Source organism: Anastrepha ludens, chromosome 2 (genome assembly GCF_028408465.1).
Source record: "Anastrepha ludens isolate Willacy chromosome 2, idAnaLude1.1, whole genome shotgun sequence".
Lineage (NCBI taxonomy): Eukaryota > Metazoa > Arthropoda > Insecta > Diptera > Tephritidae > Anastrepha > Anastrepha ludens.
Genome location: NC_071498.1, coordinates 83,117,319 through 83,139,932, shown reverse-complemented (window position 1 = coordinate 83,139,932; position 22,614 = coordinate 83,117,319). Strand labels below are relative to the sequence as shown.

The 22,614-nt window shown below is 37.9% G+C and overlaps 3 protein-coding genes across 8 annotated transcripts in view; 2 read left to right on the top strand and 1 right to left on the bottom strand.

Annotated features, from left to right (window-relative positions):
- Window positions 1-478: 478 nt before the first annotated feature.
- Window positions 479-5,532, top strand: LOC128871982 (transmembrane protein 181). 3 transcript variants are annotated; one of them, XM_054114213.1, is made up of 9 exons: window positions 479-1,097; window positions 1,572-1,915; window positions 1,987-2,243; window positions 3,054-3,134; window positions 3,210-3,309; window positions 3,377-3,654; window positions 3,715-3,817; window positions 3,942-4,166; window positions 4,256-5,532. In XM_054114213.1, the coding sequence occupies exons 1-9, from the start codon at window positions 1,093-1,095 to the stop codon at window positions 4,387-4,389; spliced, it is 1,527 nt and encodes a 508-aa protein (XP_053970188.1). In that variant the 5' UTR covers window positions 479-1,092; the 3' UTR covers window positions 4,390-5,532. The 3 variants fall into 3 exon arrangements, with proteins under 3 accessions (XP_053970188.1, XP_053970187.1, XP_053970186.1); XM_054114212.1 differs by having other exon boundaries at window positions 1,441-1,915; XM_054114211.1 differs by having other exon boundaries at window positions 1,418-1,915.
- Window positions 5,533-5,952: 420 nt separating this feature from the next.
- LOC128858324 (uncharacterized) lies at window positions 5,953-7,349 on the bottom strand. Its single transcript, XM_054094498.1, has 4 exons — window positions 6,676-7,349; window positions 6,443-6,622; window positions 6,185-6,379; window positions 5,953-6,121 (listed from the first exon to the last, which is right to left on the bottom strand). The coding sequence occupies exons 1-4, from the start codon at window positions 6,877-6,879 to the stop codon at window positions 5,978-5,980; spliced, it is 723 nt and encodes a 240-aa protein (XP_053950473.1). The 5' UTR covers window positions 6,880-7,349; the 3' UTR covers window positions 5,953-5,977.
- Window positions 7,350-7,729: 380 nt separating this feature from the next.
- LOC128871980 (myosin heavy chain 95F) overlaps window positions 7,730-22,614 on the top strand; it is an 81,890-nt gene continuing 67,005 nt past the window's right edge. For 3 of the 4 annotated variants that reach the window (XM_054114206.1, XM_054114202.1, XM_054114204.1), the window contains exon 1: window positions 13,411-13,502. In XM_054114206.1, coding sequence (XP_053970181.1) covers window positions 13,451-13,502 — 52 coding nt within the window. In that variant the 5' untranslated portion in view covers window positions 13,411-13,450. Of the gene's footprint in view, window positions 8,330-13,410; window positions 13,503-22,614 lie in introns of those variants that run through there. The other variant, XM_054114208.1, reaches the window with a different exon arrangement.

The following is a 22,614-nucleotide window of genomic DNA, read 5'->3' as shown; positions in this document are numbered from 1 at the left end:
TTATAATTACATAGTTTGCGATAAGTAAGCCGAGGCAAAGATGCTCCGAAACCAGCAACCGCTTATGCAATCGCGTAAGGATGTTAAATGGCCGAGTTCCTAAGTTATTTTTACTTTACTGCCACTTTATTTACTTACATATTTAATTTGAATTATATCATCACTCAGTTGGTTTATTTACTTTTATTTAGAAGTGTAGATATGTATACATGTGATATGATAATGAAGGTTCTGTTGTTGTTGTAGCAGTACACTAGGTCCTTCCAGGGCGGTGTAGCCACCGATTGTCATCGTCTAATTCATCTAACAGTAGGCCCAGAAATGAAAATTAGTTCTTCTTTTGATATCTTAATTGAAAATATTATTGAGTACGTAGTTTCTTCAATTTCTTCTGTTCTAGATCTCTATCTCTGCGCCTTCTCAGTACTGCATGGTGCCCATACTAGTTGTTCTCTTATTTCACTTTCGGGCTCTTACGAAGTATTGCTCAATTCTAGAAATATTATTATAAATATATCCCTCACGGGCAAGTACTGTAATTCACTTCCGATTGAATTTCAATTCTGTCGAGCTTTCACTCAATAAATAAACTCAATGCGTTTAGCCGTCTTACTGAACTCACTAACCCGTTTGTTTATTTATGTATTTCTGCATTTGTTTACAAACAATCGCTAAATATTGCGGCAAAGCCATGATTCGTTGCAAAATGACTGATAACAGCGGGGCCTGCGCACTGCGGCCGCAACAACTGTCAAATATTGTGTGTTCTTTTATGCAGCCAAACAATAACTAACACCCCTATCGCTATACCAAATGCAAAACTGGTGCACCATATGTGTAATATCTACAAAGTGAAAATAATCGATTTTAACCGTCGCGAAGATTGTACCTCGAAATTTATAGAAATTTGTTAAAAATACATTTCAAAATAATCATTGCCAAACGGAAGTGACACAAAAACATATTTTGGCTACTTTGTATATAAATTTCTTTCTGTGGACCGTTAAAATATTGAATTGGAAAATGTAACTGTCCAATATCAGATTTGGAGTTCACGGCCAGTTCAAAAACAGTTTTGATGAGAAAGTGGAAATGAAGTAAACACCGTGTTAATCATAAAAGCTCGTTAATAAAGCAGTTTTCGAAGCATTAAAATTCAATTGACCCTTTTGAAATTTGCTTAAAATTCCCTTTACCAAATCATCTCATTCCCTCCACTTCCCTCAATGTGAATTAAGTAATAGTATTTAAGTGCACTCAACACCACCTCCTCCCAAAAAAAGTCAAAGCAGTCACGTTCATTCAAACCATAACTGCCGACAGCACAAATAACAACTCAACCACTCAATCATCGCCCTCCATAGACCATCACACGCACCAACACCAAAATCTTACATTACTATCGCTACCGCTCTAGATAGATCTTGCTATCCCAAACAGCACCATCGTTTGTCTGTAAACGCTGCTACAATGTCCAAACCGCCCACAGACACCTCCGGTCTGGGTTATTCATACCACCTGCCATCCGGTGGTTTACTTTTACGTCTCAAGAATTCCCTCTCACAATTTAGCGATCTGTTCAGTGAGTTCAATAGATACATTGCGCCGGCCTACCATCATGACCGGTGCGAGCGTTCTGTACATATGCGCCTCTATTCGATGCAGAAGCGCGAATTTGTCATGGTCTTTTTGGGATTTCTCATATGTTTCGGTTTGGCAATTGTAATTGGTCTCACCGGACCGCCCATCACCAGCACATCGGCAATCACAGCCAAAAGTATACTTGCAAATACATCGTTGGCTAATAGTAAAACAGTGCTGGCCACAGGACCATTTGCAATGAAATCACCACTGATGACCACATACTCGCAGCAACTGTGGCTAATTGCCAAATTAGTGACAGACAACAATGATGGTGAGTTGATATGCGATATAGTAAGATGATGCTACTTAATGATTTTCCGTACAATTAAATTTTATTTTTAGATGAAAAATATGATAAGAGTTTTCAAGTGAACATCGGTATAGATGGCATAACAGAGCAGCACAAGCCTCTGAGCATTCTGCGCGCAGATTCGGTTCGCAATCGTACGCGTCACTTGTCCTGCATTCGGAACGATTGTGAGGAGTTTACTATTCTGCACTTGGGATTTATAGAATATGCGCATTACATCATCACTGTACGCTTCTATGGGCTGGAGACATTCCATCTGAAGTACAATATAAGGAGTATAACCTTTTACGTAAGTTTTTGAAGGGATCAAGTGAATGCTCAAGTTGCCTATGTGGTTGTTGAAAAGGTAATTTTGAAAGTGAACATCTTTTCTAAAGCGACCCAAACTATCACGCATTCCCACGACAGTTGGTTCTACTCTACCGGAAGGACCCGAGTTTATATCCGGTCAAGAACTGTCACTTCAGTAGCATTCCACAAACATTAATGGGGAATGTTTAGGCTGTTACAACAAAAAGAATAATTTGGGTTTTAACTACGCAGCGCCAACTTAATCGCCGGGAGTAATATGTGTAGCTAAGTTGCAAACTGCCAAAGCACTCCCCCGAATATCGCCTAACAACCACCTATGTGTGTAGCCTTTATTTGTGCTTAATCACAAGATTCTCAAATAAGTACATCAACCCCTGGAACCGGCAAACGTAGTCCCGATTGTCGTGGGAACGCGTATATGAGTTCTAGCAGCCGCGTGGAATCTGCCTGATATTAACGAAATAGTGCTTTAGACAAAGTAGCGGGTTACTACACAGTCGGGCATATATGGTCCGAACCCATCGAAACAGTTAGTTTTCTATACCTAATCGTTTTAATCTTATTGTTTAAACTGCTTTAATGGCCTCCAGACATTTAGTTTTCGTATTTTTATTTGGTGAGCTCAATGCCGGTTTAACAATAAAATAACAAATTAAATTGTTACTATTATTTATTTAAAATACGAAAACTAAATTTTATTACAATATATTTTATCCTATATCAACAAGTAATTAATAATTTTTTGTATTAATTATTTCTAATCTATATTTTCTAACTAATTTCACAGTTCAAAACATATAGTCCCGAATTCACACAAATTGAAATATGGTTCCGCTTCATATTTCTTCTCTTCACATTCATTGTAATTGTAAGTTAAAAAGTTAAAACTTTTTCTTACTATATACTCGTATGCATATTGAATGCTTGTTTTTAACATCAACAGTGCTGGTATGCGCACACATTACGTAAATATCCCATCTACGATTGGTCCATCGAACAGAAATGGATGTCAATATTGCTGCCACTGCTCCTATTATATGATAGTAAGTCTCACGATTAAATAAAATGTATATAAATATTTAAACTGGATAAAACTCTTCCTCGTTGCAGACCCTTTCTTTCCATTGATTTTCCTGATGAACTCTTGGCTCCCTGGCATGTTGGATGCCGTGCTGCAGGCCACATTCCTCTGCTCGTTGCTGATGTTCTGGCTTTGTATATACCATGGCTTACGTCAAAACGAAAGGCGTTTCATAAGGTTCTACCTGCCAAAGGTCATCGTTATACTACCTATATGGTTGTGTGCCATTGTATTGGCCACTTGGGAGAAATGCAACGAACTACGCGATCCCACCTACAGTCACTTTGTGGACACTCGAAATTATAATGTGTGTGAATGCATATTTGATTTATAAATATATTTGAAATTATTTGTTCCTTAATTTTAGGGCTTCAAGCTGTTCTTCTACATTGCTGGCTGTATGTATATACTGTACCTGGCCTTATTAGTTTTACGCGCCTACACTGAGCTTAGATCGATGCCTTACTTTGGTATGGTTGACTTTAAAAGAATAATATTGTAATTACAATTAATTTAGAGAATCACTTATTTTATTTTATATTAAAAAGTTTCAATGGTTGCTAACTTTAAATTTAACTTTGTTTCTTCTACCAGATATGCGTCTGAAATTCTTAACGCTGTTAATGCTTTTCGTCATTTCGATTTCGATAATTGTCACAACGTGCCGCTTTGGCTTCGGTATATTGGAGGATAATTTTGTGGCCACACTTAATACCACCTATCAAAGCTCGGCGCAGTTTATGTGTTTCTATGGTCTTTTAAACTTCTATCTGTATACCATGGCGTATGTTTATTCGCCAAATGGACGCTTTTCGCAAGGTGATTATGAAAGTGTGCCATATAGTCGCAGCATGACTCATACTATGATTTACTGTAAAGGGAGTTAACAAAAATAATTACTTTTTCAGAAATCTCTGTTACCAAAGATAATCCAGCATTTTCGATGATTAACGATTCTGACGAGGAGGTAGTTTATGGCTCAGAGGATGAATCACGACGTCCTCTTACCGTTGGAAACAAAAATGATTATGATAGCGATTAAATAGCTTTCAGATTTTCGTAAAAGCTATATGTATACATATAATATTATATATAAGCAGATAATATTAGAAAACAATAATTTTTGGGTAGGCAAAGAAGAATATAAGAATTTTGTTTTTCCAACTCGTTTGTGCCATTGAGTAAATTTCTTTTATGGTTTGAATTTACTTTGCACAAATAACTATGTCCTATTTTGTTAATTATTTTATATTATATTTGAAATTATTTTCAATAAACTAATTTTTTACTTTTTATTATTTAATCTAATCTATTATTTGTTCTAATTTATTTATTTATTTACTTTTTTATTACACCTTATTTTATTCAAATTTATTATATTTTTATTTAATTTTATTTATTTTAAATGCTCAACAAAAATTTTTAATATATAATTTTTTAACCCAGCTTCCCTAATTTTGTTTCATGACTTACCTGTAAAACTGCTACTGAATAGAAATATTTAAAAAAATGTTTAACAATCCGTACTTCATTCATACAATAAGTTGTAAAAACAAATTAACTGCACATGAATTCAATAGCTATTCAATTATGAAGTTCATCTGAAATACTGGTATGATGTATTAAACTACATACAAGAAAAGCTACTGTTATTCCTGCTATAACAAAACATTATTTGTATTTGCAAAACATTACAAATGACTAATATACACATATATACATACAGCCTTGATATTTTAATCATAACGGATTAAAAACAAAATAAAAATGTATTGATTTAAATCGTCCGTTATATAGCTTCCAGGGAATTTTAAAATCACAACAGTTTGTCCGTCGTGTTCTAAATATTTTCTACACGACTACGGGCTTCAAATAACATGTTTTTGCTGTCAGAGAGCGTCTCCAGCTCCGGCAGCCCTCCGGTTGTACAAGGTACAAAATTTTCAAATAATGAGATTGACTCTGCTGTAGAGGAAATACGCATGTGTTACGCGCCAGCGTAGAGGCGTGACACATTCTCTTTCTCGCGCTGTAGTGCGGCTAACAAATTACTTTTCGACAGTTTTCGTATCGTTAACTAACGATTGCGTCAATTTTCGTTAATTGCAATGCTCGAGCACATTTTTATCGATTGAGAGTTTTATAACGACAATAGTTAATAGCTTAACAACGACTAATTTAAAGTAGAAAAGTCTAATGATAAAATGATATAGCATTTTCAATAAGAAAACCCAAGCGGAAATCTACAGGTAAGTAAGTTTTAGTAAAAATAACTATGTTTTAGTCACATATAAATGGTAAATCTTCCAACAGCCCAACAGCTTGCTTCAACAAGGACTGCTTTGCTTTTTTAAGCAACGATTGCTAATTACGAGCTTGGCTTCATTGGTAGGATTGTTAACACTTGTGCAGTTCTGTATAAAATGAAAGCTCATAAGCAATGACGCCAGTGAAAACGAAGAAGTAATTGTCCAAGCAATGTCAGATGATTCGGAAGAGGCAGCTCCCTCGTTAACTTTAGCATAGCGTGCATAACAATGACTTATAACTGCTAAATATAACCATCAGCACAACCATTAAATAAAAGTTTAAGACAATTCATATGTATATTATTACACTTTTTGTTTCATTTATTTTTTAATAAATATGCGTATATCATTAGTTAGTTTTTCGAGAGATGATGCCACTCGATCAAACGCTTGCGCTTGCAGCAGCATTGCCTCTGCCTGCAATTTTGCTGACTCGGCATGTATTTTGGCGGCTTCAGCCTGCATCTAAAGTAAAACAAAAAATACAAAATTGGAATGAGTGGAAAAAGTATTCATATCTTCACCTACTAGCATTGTTTCTGCCTGATGCGTTGCAATTTTTGCGAAATTGTCTCCTGCATTTTCATGTTCGGCGTTTCGCTTATTTGCTCTCATTGGGTTGGGCATATCGACATCGTTTTTTAGTGTAGTGAGCTCTGTAGTCTGGACTTCCGCCTCATTTGAGACCACTGTATTCTCATCTTCTAAAGCCATTTGCAGATTCTATAATGTTTATACAAGATTAATATTAGGATCACACAACAATTAATGAATTTTCGTGCCTACATCATCTTCAGGAATAATTTTAAAACATTGACTGCTTCCTTTGACATAATCCATGCCTAGTAAGCTCAACACTCTTTGTTCCAGTTCTGTGAGTGTTGCTTTAATGTTTCCAGTGGCAGCCATTCCTTTTCTCCTTTGTCTTGCCTTCAACGATGTACGACTTTTCAAATCACGCCAAGCCTATTTAAAAAAACGCATTATTCTGTTTTTGTGCGGTTATGAAACGAACTTACCACCTGCCATTGAGCTGCAGATTTTTCTGCCCCATTTACGCTATTAAGTAACTTTGCTAGCTCCGCCCATTTCTGAGAAGCCTTGATCTGTCCGTGAATGGTACTAAACTTCCCATCCGCCAGACCTTTGTTTTCCAAAAAAAAGTCGATCATTTTATTGTATTGCTCTAGCCTCGTCCTTCCACCACGGCTTCTTTTATTCATTTTTGTTGTTTTTTATTAATTTCATTCACGAAATCGCCAACGAATAAATGTTTTAAATTATCTCTTTCAGATTATAAATATCCAATAATAAATGCGAATAGCCAAAGTTGCCACATAATATTTTGAAGTTAACGACGAACATCATTATCTTTTTCAACGATGTACTTAACGAATTTTGTCGCTAAGGGTGTTTACTGCAAGCTACAAACGTCGCTCGACAACAATAACGAATCTCGATCGCTAGTAATTTGAGAATCGCGTTACAGAGTAGGACAATTTGTTGTAAACAAATCTATAGGTTTTGTTCGCATTAAAGTGGTTTTTTGTTCTGTTTTAGAGGAAATGAGACGGATGCATATCCGACCAAGGACTGCCACTCCAGTAATATTCCCTATATAATATGTATGTACAACAACAATAGTTTGTGTGAGTGTTGAATATTTATTTTTCATGTTTCAAGCAACCTTATGCAGGTACGATGCTTTTGCTATATATGAGACCTTATGTAAGAGAAATAAATATTATGGTATGTATACATGTTGTTTGTCCTAACTTCATAAGTAAAACTTGAACTTACCGTTAGCTGTATCCGTTGACAGTAAAAGATAGTTTAACTTTACAAAAAAAAGTATTTAATCCAAAAAGCTTTAAAAGGTGAACGCCCCGAAGAAATGTTCACTAAAAGCATTTCACAGACTGTGGCAGCACGGTCACACAACATGTTGCTCAACATACAGGGTTGCTTCAGACAATGTTGAAAAATATCTGTCAACATTCTCCATCATAATTTTTTTGTTTGTTTTTGCGGTTTGTATGGTTGTATGGTTTTTGTTTGACAATAGGTGAATTGGTTAATTGGTGAATTGGTTTTTGTTTCGTGGCTTCGCCTGCGCATCGTCAATATTGCGCGCAGCTTTTAAAAAAATATGTATTTAATTAAATTATAAAAGTAAACTGAAGATAAAATAAAAATAGTTAACGAGGTAATATTTTGTGCGTGTTTTATATAAACATCGACGCTTTAGGAAATTTTCGGTAGAAGAAACAAAGAGTTGTTTACTAAATTGTTTAAGCAGGAAAAATTGCTAACTTCTACAAATTTATATTGAATATTTGTGCTGGTTTTCGCATTGGAAACTATTTTATTACTGATTTCGCGGATTTATTTGTTCATATTTTGCCTGTTTTGCACTTCTTTCGATTCGTGACATTTGCTAATATTCGTAGAATTCTCTGATTCTGAGCTGTGTTACAAGTGCCGCGTTTCGTGTGCGTCAATCGTTCATTCCGGCTCCAACTCCAAATATTTATCTAAACAGGTGTTGGAGACGCGCGCAGGTGAAACTACGGCAGTGCATTAAAATCAAGAGCAAAGGACTGCAGTGGCATCCACAAGAATAAACCAACAAGTGGAGCGTTAAATAGTTACAACTTCTGCACAGATCAACAGGTAAATCATTTATAATTATTTGATTGCTTTTTTGTTAAAGAATGTTAAGTTGGTTGGAAGTGGCTTAGATTTAATAGACCAGTCGCGCTGCCTTTTCGCGTATGACTTGTATGAGTTTTGTTCTTTTGTTGGGTAAATTTATGGTTTATTTACAGTCAATTTTATGTTCTTCACCAGCAATGATCATAACAACAACTTTAAAGACATAAATATTGGAAACTCTTTGAAATAAGAAGGAATATACATACATATGTACATATATCTTGTACATTGCAAAAATGTATATGTATTCTCACCGCACAAGGTAACTTGAGTCTTCTTCCAAAGATGTAAGAGCCTTCAACCTATAAGAAGAACGGCAAGTTTTTTCGGGCTTCTATTGTTTTCCTGTTGATTGTTGTTCGGCAAGTATTTGATATTTGCCAAAAAGTGAAGTGCGTGTACATCCATACGTCTTTACTCCTAATATGAACAAATACTTTTTTTTATTAATAAATAACAAACAATAGAAAATATGTAGCAACAGTTTTATATCAGTCCCCAGCAGCAGAGTTAGTTATTTTAAGGATAAAGTAAAATTAATAAATACAAGATAAAATTTTATTTGTTTAAGGTGATAACGCCACATTTGTGAAACATTTATTGCGCTCATTGGATTGTGTGAAAAACTGGTTGTGTTTTGCTGGCCTCTGTTGTAGTGCATATGCTAGCATCGGTCGTGAAAGCAGCTCGATTCCCTTTTGTGTATGAGTTTTTAGTCAAATCCATGCTGTATTATTGCAGCAACATGAAGCATTCGCCATTGGTCGTAGGTAGGTTAGATAAGTTTAAATTATAGTGGTTGTCCACTAAGGGACACACTCAGGGAAATTGTCCTTATATCTCCTAAAACAATGGTGAAACGTTCAGAAACTTTAGAAGGTCACTGATTTCCACCGAGTTCAGATCTTCTAACTCATTGTCTACCCAAATGTATAAATCTGTGTCTGGATAAAGGTGCAAAATCGTCTCCTCCTCATTTAGACAGCTTCTGCAAAAGTCATCTGTCTGCACGCTCATACTGTAGGCGTGTCTGCTTATTAGGCAGTGCCCTATTATAACGTAAATCAGTGTACTAAGACTGTGCTAATATAGACTTAGTAGAGATTCTGTGCGGCCACAATTGTCGGGGGAATTCTGCAAGTGTCTTTGTTACGTCATCTTTCATTCGCGTTTCTTAAAATTTTCTCATAAATTGTAAGCGTATGCATATGTCATTTTCTGTGTACTGATTAGTCAGCTTTCTGCCTAGTCTCGCTTGTTTATCGGCCCTGCAGGAACCCAAATTACCTTTGGTTGAAATGACTCAGCCATCTCGTTAAGCCACATGCAACATTTCATGGCTACCTTAAGGTTTTCGACTGTTTTGTGAGGGATTTCATCGCCGCCTGTCTATCAATAGCTGGCTGATAATCCTGCTGTATTTGATAGAAGGATCTCCAAGACGATGTTTTCTCCGCTCTTATGGCATACTTAAATATGTGCCGGCGACTTTATATCCGCCCCAAGAGAGGGACCTCCTCGTTTCATTAAATGTAGTCCTGCGTTTCCTTCTCAGGTTTGCTATATCAGTGGACTTACATGGAGATTTCGGGTTCCACCTCCCTTCTCGCCCTTGAAAGAAAACTGGTTTACCGACCCAGCGTTCTTCCCTCTCATTTCACTTCAACGATATTATCCGGCTAGCTTTCGTTCCATTTCAGGAGGAATTCAAAAGGTGTAGATCAGCATCTTCACTCTGTCTATCGCCAGATTTTTTTAAATCATCCCAACCATTTTTTGATGAATATTACAAGAGGTACTCAAATTTGAAATACTATTCCACAAATATTTTACCAAACTTCTTTGACTATCCGGTATTATGTCAATAGCTGTTTCTTAATTCTCGTTTACTCATTTATTATTCACTAATCATTTTTCGGAGACTATTGCCACTTCAAATGCCACAGTTTTGCTAAATCACAAAAATATTTTTGAGGGCACTGAGCTTGTCGTAAGTTGGGAATATTTTTTATTGAACAATGATAAAAAAATTTACTAAACACCAACTTATATGAAATCTTCTCTGAACAATTTATAGAAAAAATACAACATGGACTAGTTCACAATTGTGAATTTATATACATCTAAAACATGGACTGAAAAGTCCCAGGCCTAATATATAGATGGCACTAGTTTTATTGTATCCACCTTTTTTTCGGTTAGTACAAACTTAAAAAAGACAGTTGTTAAAATTTCATGATATTCTATTCATTAGTTCGTAAGTTATAATGTTTTATTATTTTCAAAAAGAATTTCGTATTTTAATTTTACACTGTTTCTTGATGGAAAAAAATACCGTTCAAGCGAAGCAATGGCTTGAAAAGTGCTGAGAAAGCATTAAAATATGCTCGCGAGTAAGAAGTTTCGCTCGAATGAAGAGGTTATCGCTGAAACTAAGGCCTACAAAAGTGGTATTGAAATGTTAGATCGACGCTTGAATGATTGCGTTGTTCTTTATGGAATTTACGTTGATGAATAAAGCTAATTTTGAACAGAAAGAAACGTGTTTTCCTTTTAGGCCTGGAACTTTTCCGCCCATGTGCTACTTCTTGTGCAACTTGCACGATGCTAGGTTCTTCTTCTTCTTAATTGGCGCGATAACCGCTTACGCGATTTTGGCCGAGCTTAACAAAGCGCGCCAGTCGTTTCTTTCTCGTGCTAACCGGCGCCAATTGGACACACCAAGTGAAGCCAAGTCCTTCTTCACCTGATCTTTCCAACGCAGAGGAGGCCGCCCTCTTCCTCTGCTACCACCAGCTGGTACCGCATCGAATACTTTCAAAGCCGGAGCGTTTGTATCCATTCGGACGACATGACCCAGCCAACGAAGCCGCTGGATCTTTATTCGCTGCGCTATGTTTATGTCGCCGTAAAGCTCATACAGCTCATCGTTCCATCGTCTGCGATATTCGCCGTTGCCAACGTGCAAAGGTCCAAAAATCTTACGCAGAATCTTTCTCTCGAACACTCCAAGCGACGCTTCATCGGGTGTTGTCATCGTCCAAGCTTCTGCGCCATACGTTAGGACGGGCATGGTTATTTGCTCTTAATTCTGAACTCATTTTGGTTAACTTTTTAGTCTAAATTCAAATGAATCAATAGCAAGAGAGAGAGAGAGAGGATTATTAACAGTCGTTACCGTTATACAGGTGATAAATATAATATATGTTTATCATTTACCTTTTTTAACCTGTTAAGCGCTGTTAAGTTTTTCTTAGACAGCTCGATTTACTGTGCTGAATTAATTTCAAGCGAAGACGCGTATTTACGACATACCGACAAACCGGGTTTCAGCCAAATATTGGATTCACCGTGCGCGTTGGCTGAACAATTATGATAACGATTATCAGGAAATTAAGTGTTCATGCTTACTTAATAATGTCAAAATAACAGGGAAATTTTCGTTTTTTGCATGCAATTTCCTTTTTCGGCATGACGCACATATACGACATTAAAAAATTAACTTTTGAAATTGACGCATATATGCGACATAATCACTTAACAGATTAAAAAAATGCTTGTATTTCATGCCTTTTTTGATTAAAGTATTATATGTATTTTCAATACCAATTTATTTAATCGCAAACGTGACAGTCGACGTTGAAACGTGACTTGCTTACTCAACCACAATTCCAAACTATATTCAAACATACATTCTTTTGTGCGTAACTATCCATAGGTACATTCCCACTCTCTACGATTAAAAGCACGACAGGGCGGTAAAGTGCATAAGCCACTGGCGACGCAACTCGGACAGGAGTCCACAAGAAAAGTCAAAGCAAGTGATATGTAGATGCATAGGTCCATACACATAATGCACACAGTCGATGCTACGCATTTTAATTTAACGAATGCAGAGGCACAACAAATATTTTAAATTATTTGTTTTTGCTTCGCTTGATTCTTGCTGGAGTTGGATGAGTAAGGCTTGAAAGTAAAATGAAGCCTTGTTATAAAAATAGCCAAAAATTTGTCCATGGGTGAATGCGTTTTATTTCTATGCACGTACGTTTGTATCTCACGACGCTCTGGAGCGTGTCACTTAACAACAACAAACACTAGCAATTGACAATACTGGCACTTTCCTGAATCGAATTCGGAAATGATTCCTCTGTGGTGGAGTGAGTAAATAAACAGGGCAAACGCATAAAGCGTGGGTGTTCAACCACCGTAAATATAGAACCCTCACCTCGCCAGTGCGGTCAAAAGTTTTCGTGAGTAAGTCGCTGCCCTTTGTATTGGGCATTATTATTCTCTGCAATGAATCGTGCGTCATGGGTGCGTATGGCGGTAAAAATTACTCACCAAATAAACGCCTAAAAGTGAAGGTGGAATAAATATACAATTGAGAATGAGCTATGAAGGCAGAATCAACGAACAAAGTGCACAATTTGAAGTACATATTTTGTTTACAGTCGCAAATGTGGAGAAAATGCCGGCCGGCCGGTTAGCTGAAAACGCGCTAGGTTGCTTTACTTCTAAGATTATTATTGCGCGCATCTTTGCTTAACTCGCAGTACATTGACTCTTCTGACTCTCTTCCTAAATGTGCGAGCATTTCGTTTAAATAATATTTTAAAATTAAAATAAACCGTATTTATTGTTTCTATTTATAAACCACGCAAAGCATTCTTTTTTATTAATGGTTTTCGATCACATATCGAGCTAAACCAAACAACTCATAAATCCATAGCAACACAAAATATCGAGGGTGTTTTCTAAATGGGGTATGTACATTTGATATATATATTTTCTCTTCTCAACCTACAACAATCAGCAAGGGTGTCTCAATTCTATCAACATATCATCAGCTGTGCTGGTTGGGGTGGTCGGCTTGCCAACACAAACTCTGTTTGAGTGCGCGCCTATATCGAAAATCCATTTATAGTATAAAGTGTGTATGTATACTTCAGTATATCTTCACACATCCAACAGTGGGAACGGTTATGGTATTGCACTGTTTTTGCTTTATGTTAGTTGTATTATATAATTTGGTGAGTCAACAGTCGGGCCTCACTTCTAAACGGTTTCTAACTCAAAATGTCTCCGGTTTTGTATACAAAATACAAATCAACGAGTAACATGGAGAAGAGTGAGCTTTGTTTTACTTATTTTTTTATTTTTGTTACATTCATTTGCTAGATCAGGCTTTATTGTAACTAGATACATATAAATACGTCTAACTTTGATAAATTTATTAAAATAGTTTTAAAAACAGAGTGATATGCCAATAGTGCAAAACCGTTTTAGTGCTGATGCAATAAATTTGTAGCATTTTTTTTTAATTAAAACAATATTGTTAAGATGCAACAGTAAAAAGAAATCGGGTTTCTTCTTAAGTTAAGTCTTAACTAACAAGACCTTAAAAGCTCTTATTTTATTTATTACTAGCAAATACCCGGCATGCAATGCTTTGCGTTAAGGCAGCATACATACATAGATATAAACAAATGTGTTCTAAGCAAACATAAACCAATTAGACAAGATCACGTATTCTGAGGTAAAAGAAAAAAGTAAATTTCTGGCCATGACATCGCACTTGTGACACCAAGTGTGTTGTTGTAAAATGTAACAAATAAAAGAAAGCAAAAAAGTTCTGTGATTGAGAGCGTTTATTAATGGTAAAATATAATATATGTATAAATAAATTTGGTTGAAAATTTACAAAAAGTTTGTATAAAATATGATTTTCATTATAGAAAGTGGTTTACAATTGCGCAGCGTCCGGCTCGATTACGGAAAATGTAAAAGAATAATGAAATGTAAACAAAACGAAAAATTTGAAAATCACTACGACACCAAATTTTTCTCAAAATTCAATTACAAATACACCGTTGGCCGATTACTTGACCTTTAGTAATTATTTCATAGAAATCTGAGATAATTTTTCACTTACATAAAATATCAAGTTTTTGAATAAATGTACTGTTTTTATCCAATATTTTAGTAGTAATAAAAAATAATAAACACATTTGATTAATGCAGAGTGATACGAGGGTTGTTTTTTTATAATTTGCGCCCAATAATTCAAACACATCGAAATAATAATCAAAAATGCTTTTTTCAAAATATTCTCCTTGGAAGTCAATAACCTTCTGCATTTGCTTAAACCAAATTTCAAAGCACCTTTGCCACTCAGAAGTGGATACCTTAAATTTCTTCAGATGTTGAAAAACGTTGACCTCGCATTTAATTTTTGATGTTCGGGAACAAAAAGAAATCGTTGGGTGCCAAATCAGAGTTGTAAGGCGGATGACTCATTAATTCGATCTTCTGAGTGCTCAAAAACTTTCTCATTCGATGTGTGAGAGCTCGCATTGTCTTGAGGTGCTTCTTCCGCGAACCACTTTTTTTTTTTTTGGATTAAGCTCGTCTTACCGATGCTGAATATCGTCAACATTTCTTTATACTAATAGACAATTGGGAAATTGTCAAATTATGTGGTATCCAATGCGAACAAATCTTAACGATCACATATTCATGCAATATTGAATGTACATATGTTCGTCCCACTAATACCCAAGTATGGCTCTATCTCGCGATATGTCACATGACCATATTGAGTTACCAATCGACACACAGTATCGATTGTTTCTAGCACAACAACCGCTTTCGACGGCGATGTCAATTGACTTTTTGAAGCCCTTAAATTTCTTTTGGGGGTGCCGTAAAGAGGCACTGCTATGCAAACAATCCATTAACGATTCGAACAAGCTATTCGTGAGACAAAGCCAGAAACCGTCATCAAAGTTTTGCAAAACTGCGTTCATATAAGTGAAATCATGCTCCCCAAATAATGGGAATATTTACTTTTTTGAACGAATCAATAACATATCGAAAAAATTGATTTTTTTTAATTTGATTGATAAAGATTAACCACTATATGAACCACCCTGCACATTCATATCATTCGTGTGCGTGTTTATATTGTATAACTATTCTCTTGATGTCAAAATTCATAATGCAGTTGCGTATTTAAGATGAACTTGCCCGGCTTTGTAATTTTCATCATTTGTGCGCTTGCATGTACGACTATTTTGCCACATGACGACAGTAATTAATCATTTAATCGTCTAAACATTTAAGAGCTGTCATTCGAGAGGCATTGTTTTAATGTCGAAACAAGTGTATGTATATGCATATACACTAGGCCGGGTCGATTTGTAGGGAGGCAAAAAAATCGCCCATTGCTCTGTGAAAATCATATTCTAGGGATCAAAATAAGAAACTTTGCCGAAGGAACCATACCTCTAAAACGAATTCTGATGTCCCCCAATTTGGGTCGAACTTTTAGTGTCTTTTGTGGGGAGGCAAAAAAAATCGCCCATTGCTCTGTGAAAATCATATTCTAGGGACCAAAATAAGAAACTTTGCCGAAGGAACCATACCTCTAAAACGAATTCTGATGTCCCCCAATTTGGGTCGAACTTTTTAGTTTCTTTTCTCATGTAAAGGCCAAAAATGGTGATATTTTGAAATGATTGTATGGAGAACCCCCCAGGGGAGTTCCAGGGGGTGTGCCACTGGCATGGGTGGATCGGCCGTCCAAAGTTAGTGGGGGTCGGTCATACATTTGGACTCGATTGGGTCAAAGAGGGATTTTTCGTTCGACCCAAATTGGGGGACATCAGAATTCGTTTTAGAGGTATGGTTCCTTCGGCAAAGTTTCTTATTTTGATCCCTAGAATACGATTTTCACAGAGCAATGAGCGATTTTTAAATCGACCCGCCCTAATATACACATATCCATATAGATATACCTACATATGTATGTATGCACTTTTATGCATATATATACTATATGTTTGTGCGATGTATGCAGCTGATTCACTAACCCTGTTAATTGCAAAGGTGCCTAGTCTAGTGTAAAAAAGCATTTATGTACGTATATTTTTTTATAAGCAGTATCAGTGTAAGTATTTATTATCACAAAAGCAAATATTTAATTACATAAAGTCACACATGAAGCGCAGATATAAACTTGAACTTGATTATCAAGACAAAAAGGTTTTATTTTCAACTCCATTAACTTAATCATTTTTGGCACGCTTCAGTTATACATAATGAGTTTTTTTGAACCCGTTAAGTATACAATGTTAATGCGATTTGTCACTAACCTTGATATTATTTGCTACTTAATAATTCAATTATATATCTTTTTGCATTATCATTTTTGTGTAACCTGATAACTACTCGTTCAGCAAAAATCAATTAGATATTGTTTAATTGACTACACAACAAAGTGATAACCTTCTACCACAGCCTGCAAATAGGTAATTGAGTAATGTGATTACATAAATAAATAAGTCTATTGTGTTAGTAGAATTCCTTTTAGCAGCGATGACTTGTTCCTCACATTTCTACCTTTTTTGCCAATACGAGCACAACTGTCGCCCACTACGCTAGCGAAGTCTACAATGGCGTTGGCGGTGTTATGGTGTGAAAGACAAGTATTCGAGATATTTGTTAGAAAATTAATGAACGCCATTCCATGTTTACTGTTTTATTATTTTCTTTCTCCCTTTTTAACAAGCATTGCAAAATGCTTTGTTTTTCTCCTTAGTATTTTTCTCATATTTCGCTGCTTGTCTTTCTCTTATTTTCTTCTCTATTGATTACTATTAATTATGTGCTTACTTTGTTACCTCCGCAGATACACGTGTTCGCATTGGCTTTTGTGTTGCAGTTTTCCTCTATTTTACAATTTTTTTGTTAGGGGTAATGACTTTGTGATTTTTACCTAGTAGAGTCTCTTTTTAGTCATTAGGTGGATCTTTTATTATTGCAGCTCTTATTGTGTTTAAATTTTGACAGCTTCTGAGTGATCTGAAATTTGGTAGAGATTTCCCTGAGATTTGTGAGATAGTAATGATATCTAAAGAACAATTATCCAATTTCCAAGGTGGGTTGGGGAATTTATATTTGTTGGTACCGAAGACGTGTTACTGTATTTCAGGAAGTAAGTTTATGGTAAGAAGAATATCCTCCCAAATGTCTGTCACGTCCAGAGTAGAACACAATTCCACTAAGAGCTTCTTCCTTCTTCCTCCACCATACCTTCTTCTCGAATGTGCTGTTATAGCGAACGTGAAGCTAACCAAGCTCTATTTTAGGTTTATTAACAAAACTAGGTTTGAGTGAAGTACCGTGATGAGTAGAGGGTGCAAAAGACATTGAGGACGATGCGCCAATCTCATTTTCATTCCTTCTGTCATTCAAGTGCTTCTTTTCATACTTACTTACTTTACTTAGGTGGCCATAACAACCCGTTACCGAGTTACGGCCGACCTCACTAGCTCTCTCCAGGCGCCTCTGCTCCGCGCGCGCCTTCTCCAATTCTGTATACCAAGCGAGCATAGGGTTTCCTCCACTTGGTCTTTCCACCGGAGCAATGGTCTTCCTCTTCGTCGGCTCCCTTGGACTTCGCCCTCGAACACCTTCTTTGCTGGAGCTTCTTCATCCATACGCACGACATGCCCTAGCCAACGCAGGCGTTGGATGGCGATGCGTTGAACTACGTCAATGTCGGCGTAGAGCTCATACAGCTCGTGGTTCATTCTTGAACGATAGTCTTCGCCAACGCGCACAGGACCGAAGATCTTACGAAGAACTTTTCTCTCGAACACCCCAAGAGCGGCTGCATCGCTTTGTGACACTACCCATGCCTCTGCGCCATAAAACAACACGGGTATGATGAGCGTCTTGTAAAGTGTCAGTTTGGTCATGCGAGAGAGGGCTCGACTACTCAATTGCTTACTTAGCCCATAGTAACACCTATTAGCAAGAGTGATTCTCCGTTTGATCTCCAGGCTGATATCGTTGTTGCTGTTAACGGCGGTGCCAAGATAAACAAACTCTGACACAACTTCGAAGGTATAGTTGTCCGCAATGACGTGCGTTCCTACACGCCGTGTGTTCCGCGTTGTAGACAACATATACTTCGTTTTACCCTCGGTCACTGCCAGACCCACTCGTGATAATTCCTTCTCGATAGCAGAAAACGCAGCCGTGACATCTCGCTTACAGCGGCCGATAATGTCAATGTCATCGGCGTACGCAAGGAGCTGGACACATTTGTAAAAAATAGTGCCATTACGATGCACACCTGCTTTTCGGAGCACCCCTTCCATCACGAAGTTGAAGAGGTTGCATGACAGTGGATCGCCTTGTCTGAAACCTCGAACGGTACTGAATGGCTCGGAGAGGTTATTTCCTACCTTGACGGAGCTGGTTGTGTTGCTCAACGTCATTCTGCAAAGCCGTATGAGCTTCGCTGGTATACCGTACTCAGACATGGTGGCGTACAGGCAATCCCTTATCGGGCTATCGAACGCAGCTTTATAGTCGACAAAGAGATGATGGGTGTCGACTTGCTTTTCATGGGTCTTTTCCAGGATTTGGCGTAATGTGAAAATCTGGTCGATGGTGGACTTACCACTTCTGAAGCCGCACTGATAAGGCCCGATCAGTGTGTTGGCAAACGGGCTTAAGTCTTCCACATAGAACGCTAGACAGGACCTTGTAGGCGATGGTTAGAAGACTGATGCCCCGGTAGTTGGTGCAGATCGTCGGGTCACCCTTCTTCAGTACAGGACAAAGGACACTGAGATTCCAATCGTCGGGCATGCTTTCTGCTAGCCATATTTTGCAGATGAGCTGATGCATGCTCCCTATCAGCACATCGCCGCCAGTCTTGAACAATTCAGCGGGCAAGCCGTCAGCGCCAGCCGCTTTGTTATTCTTGAGCCGCTGAATGGCAACTCTGACTTCGGCATGACTAGGTGGTGGAACGTCCAAATTATCGTCGATTGGCGGTATCGGGTCATCTTCTACTGGGTCGGAATTGTGTGCGTCATCGCCAGCAAGTAAATTGCAGAAGTGTTCCCTCCATATGCCCAGTGTGGACTGTGTATCCATAACCAGATTTCCGTTTTTATCTTTGCAGGCTGATGCTCCGGTCTTGAAACCTTGTGTCAGACGCTTGACTTGTTGATCGAATTTTCGAGCATCATTTCTGCCCCTGTACTCCTCTAGCAGCTCACGCTCACGCTTCTCCTGTTCTCGTTTCTTGCGTCTGAAGAGGCGCCTCTCTTCCGATCTCTTTTCCCTGTAGTTATCTCGCACGGCCCGCGTTGCAGCTGACTGCAGAGTTCTTTTGTAAGCTGCATTCTTCGCTGCAGTAGCTTCGCGACACTCTTCGTCGTACCATTGGTTTCGTTTAGGTGGGCGTTGAAACCCAATGGTTTTTTCAGCGGCAGCTCGCATAGAGCGGGATATATGTGCCCAAAGTCCGCCTGCGTCTGCGGGTAGAGAATCGTGGAGGAGCAACTCCGAGAGGTGAGCGGAATAAGTTTCGGCAGTCCGTTGTGATAGCAGCTTAGCGACGTCTAGCTTTCGTTGCGTAGTGAGGCGCACGTTCTTCGCATTGCATAACCGCATGCGTATCTTGGCTGCGACTAGATAGTGGTCAGAGTCGATGTTCACTCCACGGAACGTTCGCACATCCTGCACACATGAAGCATGCCTTCCGTCGATCACAACATGATCAATTTGGTTGCACGTTCTTTGATCAGGGGACAGCCAGGTGGTCTTATGGATGTTGAGGTGTTGGAATCTGGTGCTACTAACTACCATGTTTCGCGCCGCAGCGAAGTCGATCAACCTTAGACCATTGTTCGATGAGGTCTCGTGGAGGCTGAACTGACCGACGGTGGGATCGAAGACAGATTCTCGCCCAACCTTTGCGTTGAAGTCCCCGAGTACGATCTTCACGTCGTGGGCTGGGCAGCGGTCATATACTTGCTCGAGTCTCGCATAGAAATTGTCTTTGATGGCATCGTCCTTTTCCTCCGTTGGGGCGTGTTTCTTTTCATACTAGTCATTAAACCAATCAATCAGTCCAGAATCGTACACCCGGTTTGCAGAGTTTTGGTAACCATAGCCAAATGGTTCGAAAGTGCCCAGGTCGTAACCGGAAGGACCCGGATTTATACATATCCGGCCAAGGACTGTAACTCCAGCAGCATTCCTCGTATATGTATGGGGAATGTTTATGCTGTTACAACAACAACAACAACAAATTTTCCAGGTTCGAATCGGGGGTCATGAAACACCAAATTATAGAAAGTTATTTCTAATAGCGGTCGCCACTCGACAGCCAGTGGTAAGCCAGCCTCGGAGTATATTGCTGCCATGAAAAAGCTCCTCTTAAAAACCATCTCCCGTTACGAGTCGGCTTAAAACTGTCGGTCCCTCTATTTGTGGAATAACATCAAGGCACACACACAAATAAGAGGAGGAGTTTGTACAAACACCCAATTAAGGGACTGGCAGCAGCGCCGTTTGAGCCAAAGTAGCACGTGAAGTGCCATTTGGTAAGACTTTCCATGGAACCTCTAATATCGCCTTTTGCGGTTCAGCGTTCAAATCGACTAACGTTAGAACATTGGACTTTATAATATTCATGGTGAACGTGATGTTAACTTCTCTGCTCTGGGCCGGGTTGTAATTAAGAAGGATAAGAAGATGAAGAATTGTATATGTGGTGCATCTTTTGTATTCTGTTTATTCTGTGATTCGAAGTATTTATAAGTATTTTGAGTACTGAAGTGGGTATGTAATTTTAAATTGATTTTTAAGCTGGTTTGTTTTTCTTTTACATCAATGCATCAATAAGGTTACAGGAATTCATTAAATTTTACTCGTTACTCTTTAACTAATCTTTTTCCACAACTTTTGGAATTATTGGTACGACTATTAACTTTAACATCTAAGACAGTTAATCGCAGCAGCTGCGTGCTTTAATTAAAGTCATATGTGTGTTTACATTCTTTTACTACTAACCAGTTTTTGAAAACATGGCAGCAATAAATATAAACAACTGCCCAACGAGTCCAACTTCTTTCAATTATGCTCTCCTTTAATAATATAATTTTAATAGTTAACTTGCGCCATATATTGTTCGACAGTTTTCAAAGCAAACGCATAATTCTCGCTGAAAGCGCAAAACATAAGGCAAACGCTTTTGGCTTTCTTTGGTCATTTTACCAGTACGTTGATGATGCAGTCGAACCATTTTAAGTGCGCCTACGTTGTTGTCCGCAATCACAAATTCGCATTTACTTGTTGCGCTCAAACTAGTATTCTCTTACGTGCGTACATTTGTATGTTTTATTTTTTGTAGAAGACAAGCCTAAACACTCAAACAGAGTTTGGCCATTGTGTACATATGCATATACATACAAAAGAAGGTTTGTCAGTTGCTTTTGTGGCAGAATGTTTTGGTCAAGAAGCTTCTCGTTAAACCGGCAGCATACATACGCGGTTCAATATCAAGTTCAACCAGTTCGACATCGGCATCGACACATCGACTTGAGTCTTTAACGGTGCATTGACAGTGAAGTAAAAATAACAGCAAGCGTTCATATGCTTGAAATCTTAATTTTTCTTTTGTTTTTACGTGCTAATTGTAATATTTTTCTTTTACACTGATTTCTTCTTTTACGGCAACTTGTACAATGCAATGCACACGACTAATGGACAACCCGTTCAACCCGTTTTGCACACTTACCAGCGGACGAAACATACGAGTGACCGACCGTCCGCCCAACACAACCTTGTTCAACTTGCTAATGTTTGTTAGCATTAGCTTCGATCGCCTTGACTTTCGGTGGTATGGCTGCAAAGCATTTACCTTTCTGGGCGTCCAGCAAGAAATTTTATGAAATGGCAAAGTAAAACTCAAAAGTCTATTGCACACGCTAATACCTTCATATGTGTGTATCTTTCAAGTACCCAGCACAGCACTAACGACGTACTTAGTTCTTATTCACTTACATTGTGTTCTTATTTTTCGCTCATAAAACGTCGAAATGCTGTTGCTTGCATCCAACAAAAGCACAAATATAAGCACGGGCATAAAATTCTCTACGAAGCTCTGTTAGTTAAGTAGTACAATTTCTTATTTCTCTTACGAGTAACGTATTTGTTTATTTACGAGTATTTGTGCTTACCTGAAAGTCGAAATGTGGTTAGTTAATTGAATACGCTTTTTGTGACATCATGGCCAATAGCGAGTTCATTTGTAGTACCGGTAGAAGCTATAGAAACAAGCTTATTGGCGAGGTTCAACTGCAGGGCAGTGCATCTTTCTCTCACTGTTCTTATTTATATGAAATGTCTCTAAAACACAGTACTGCTAATTA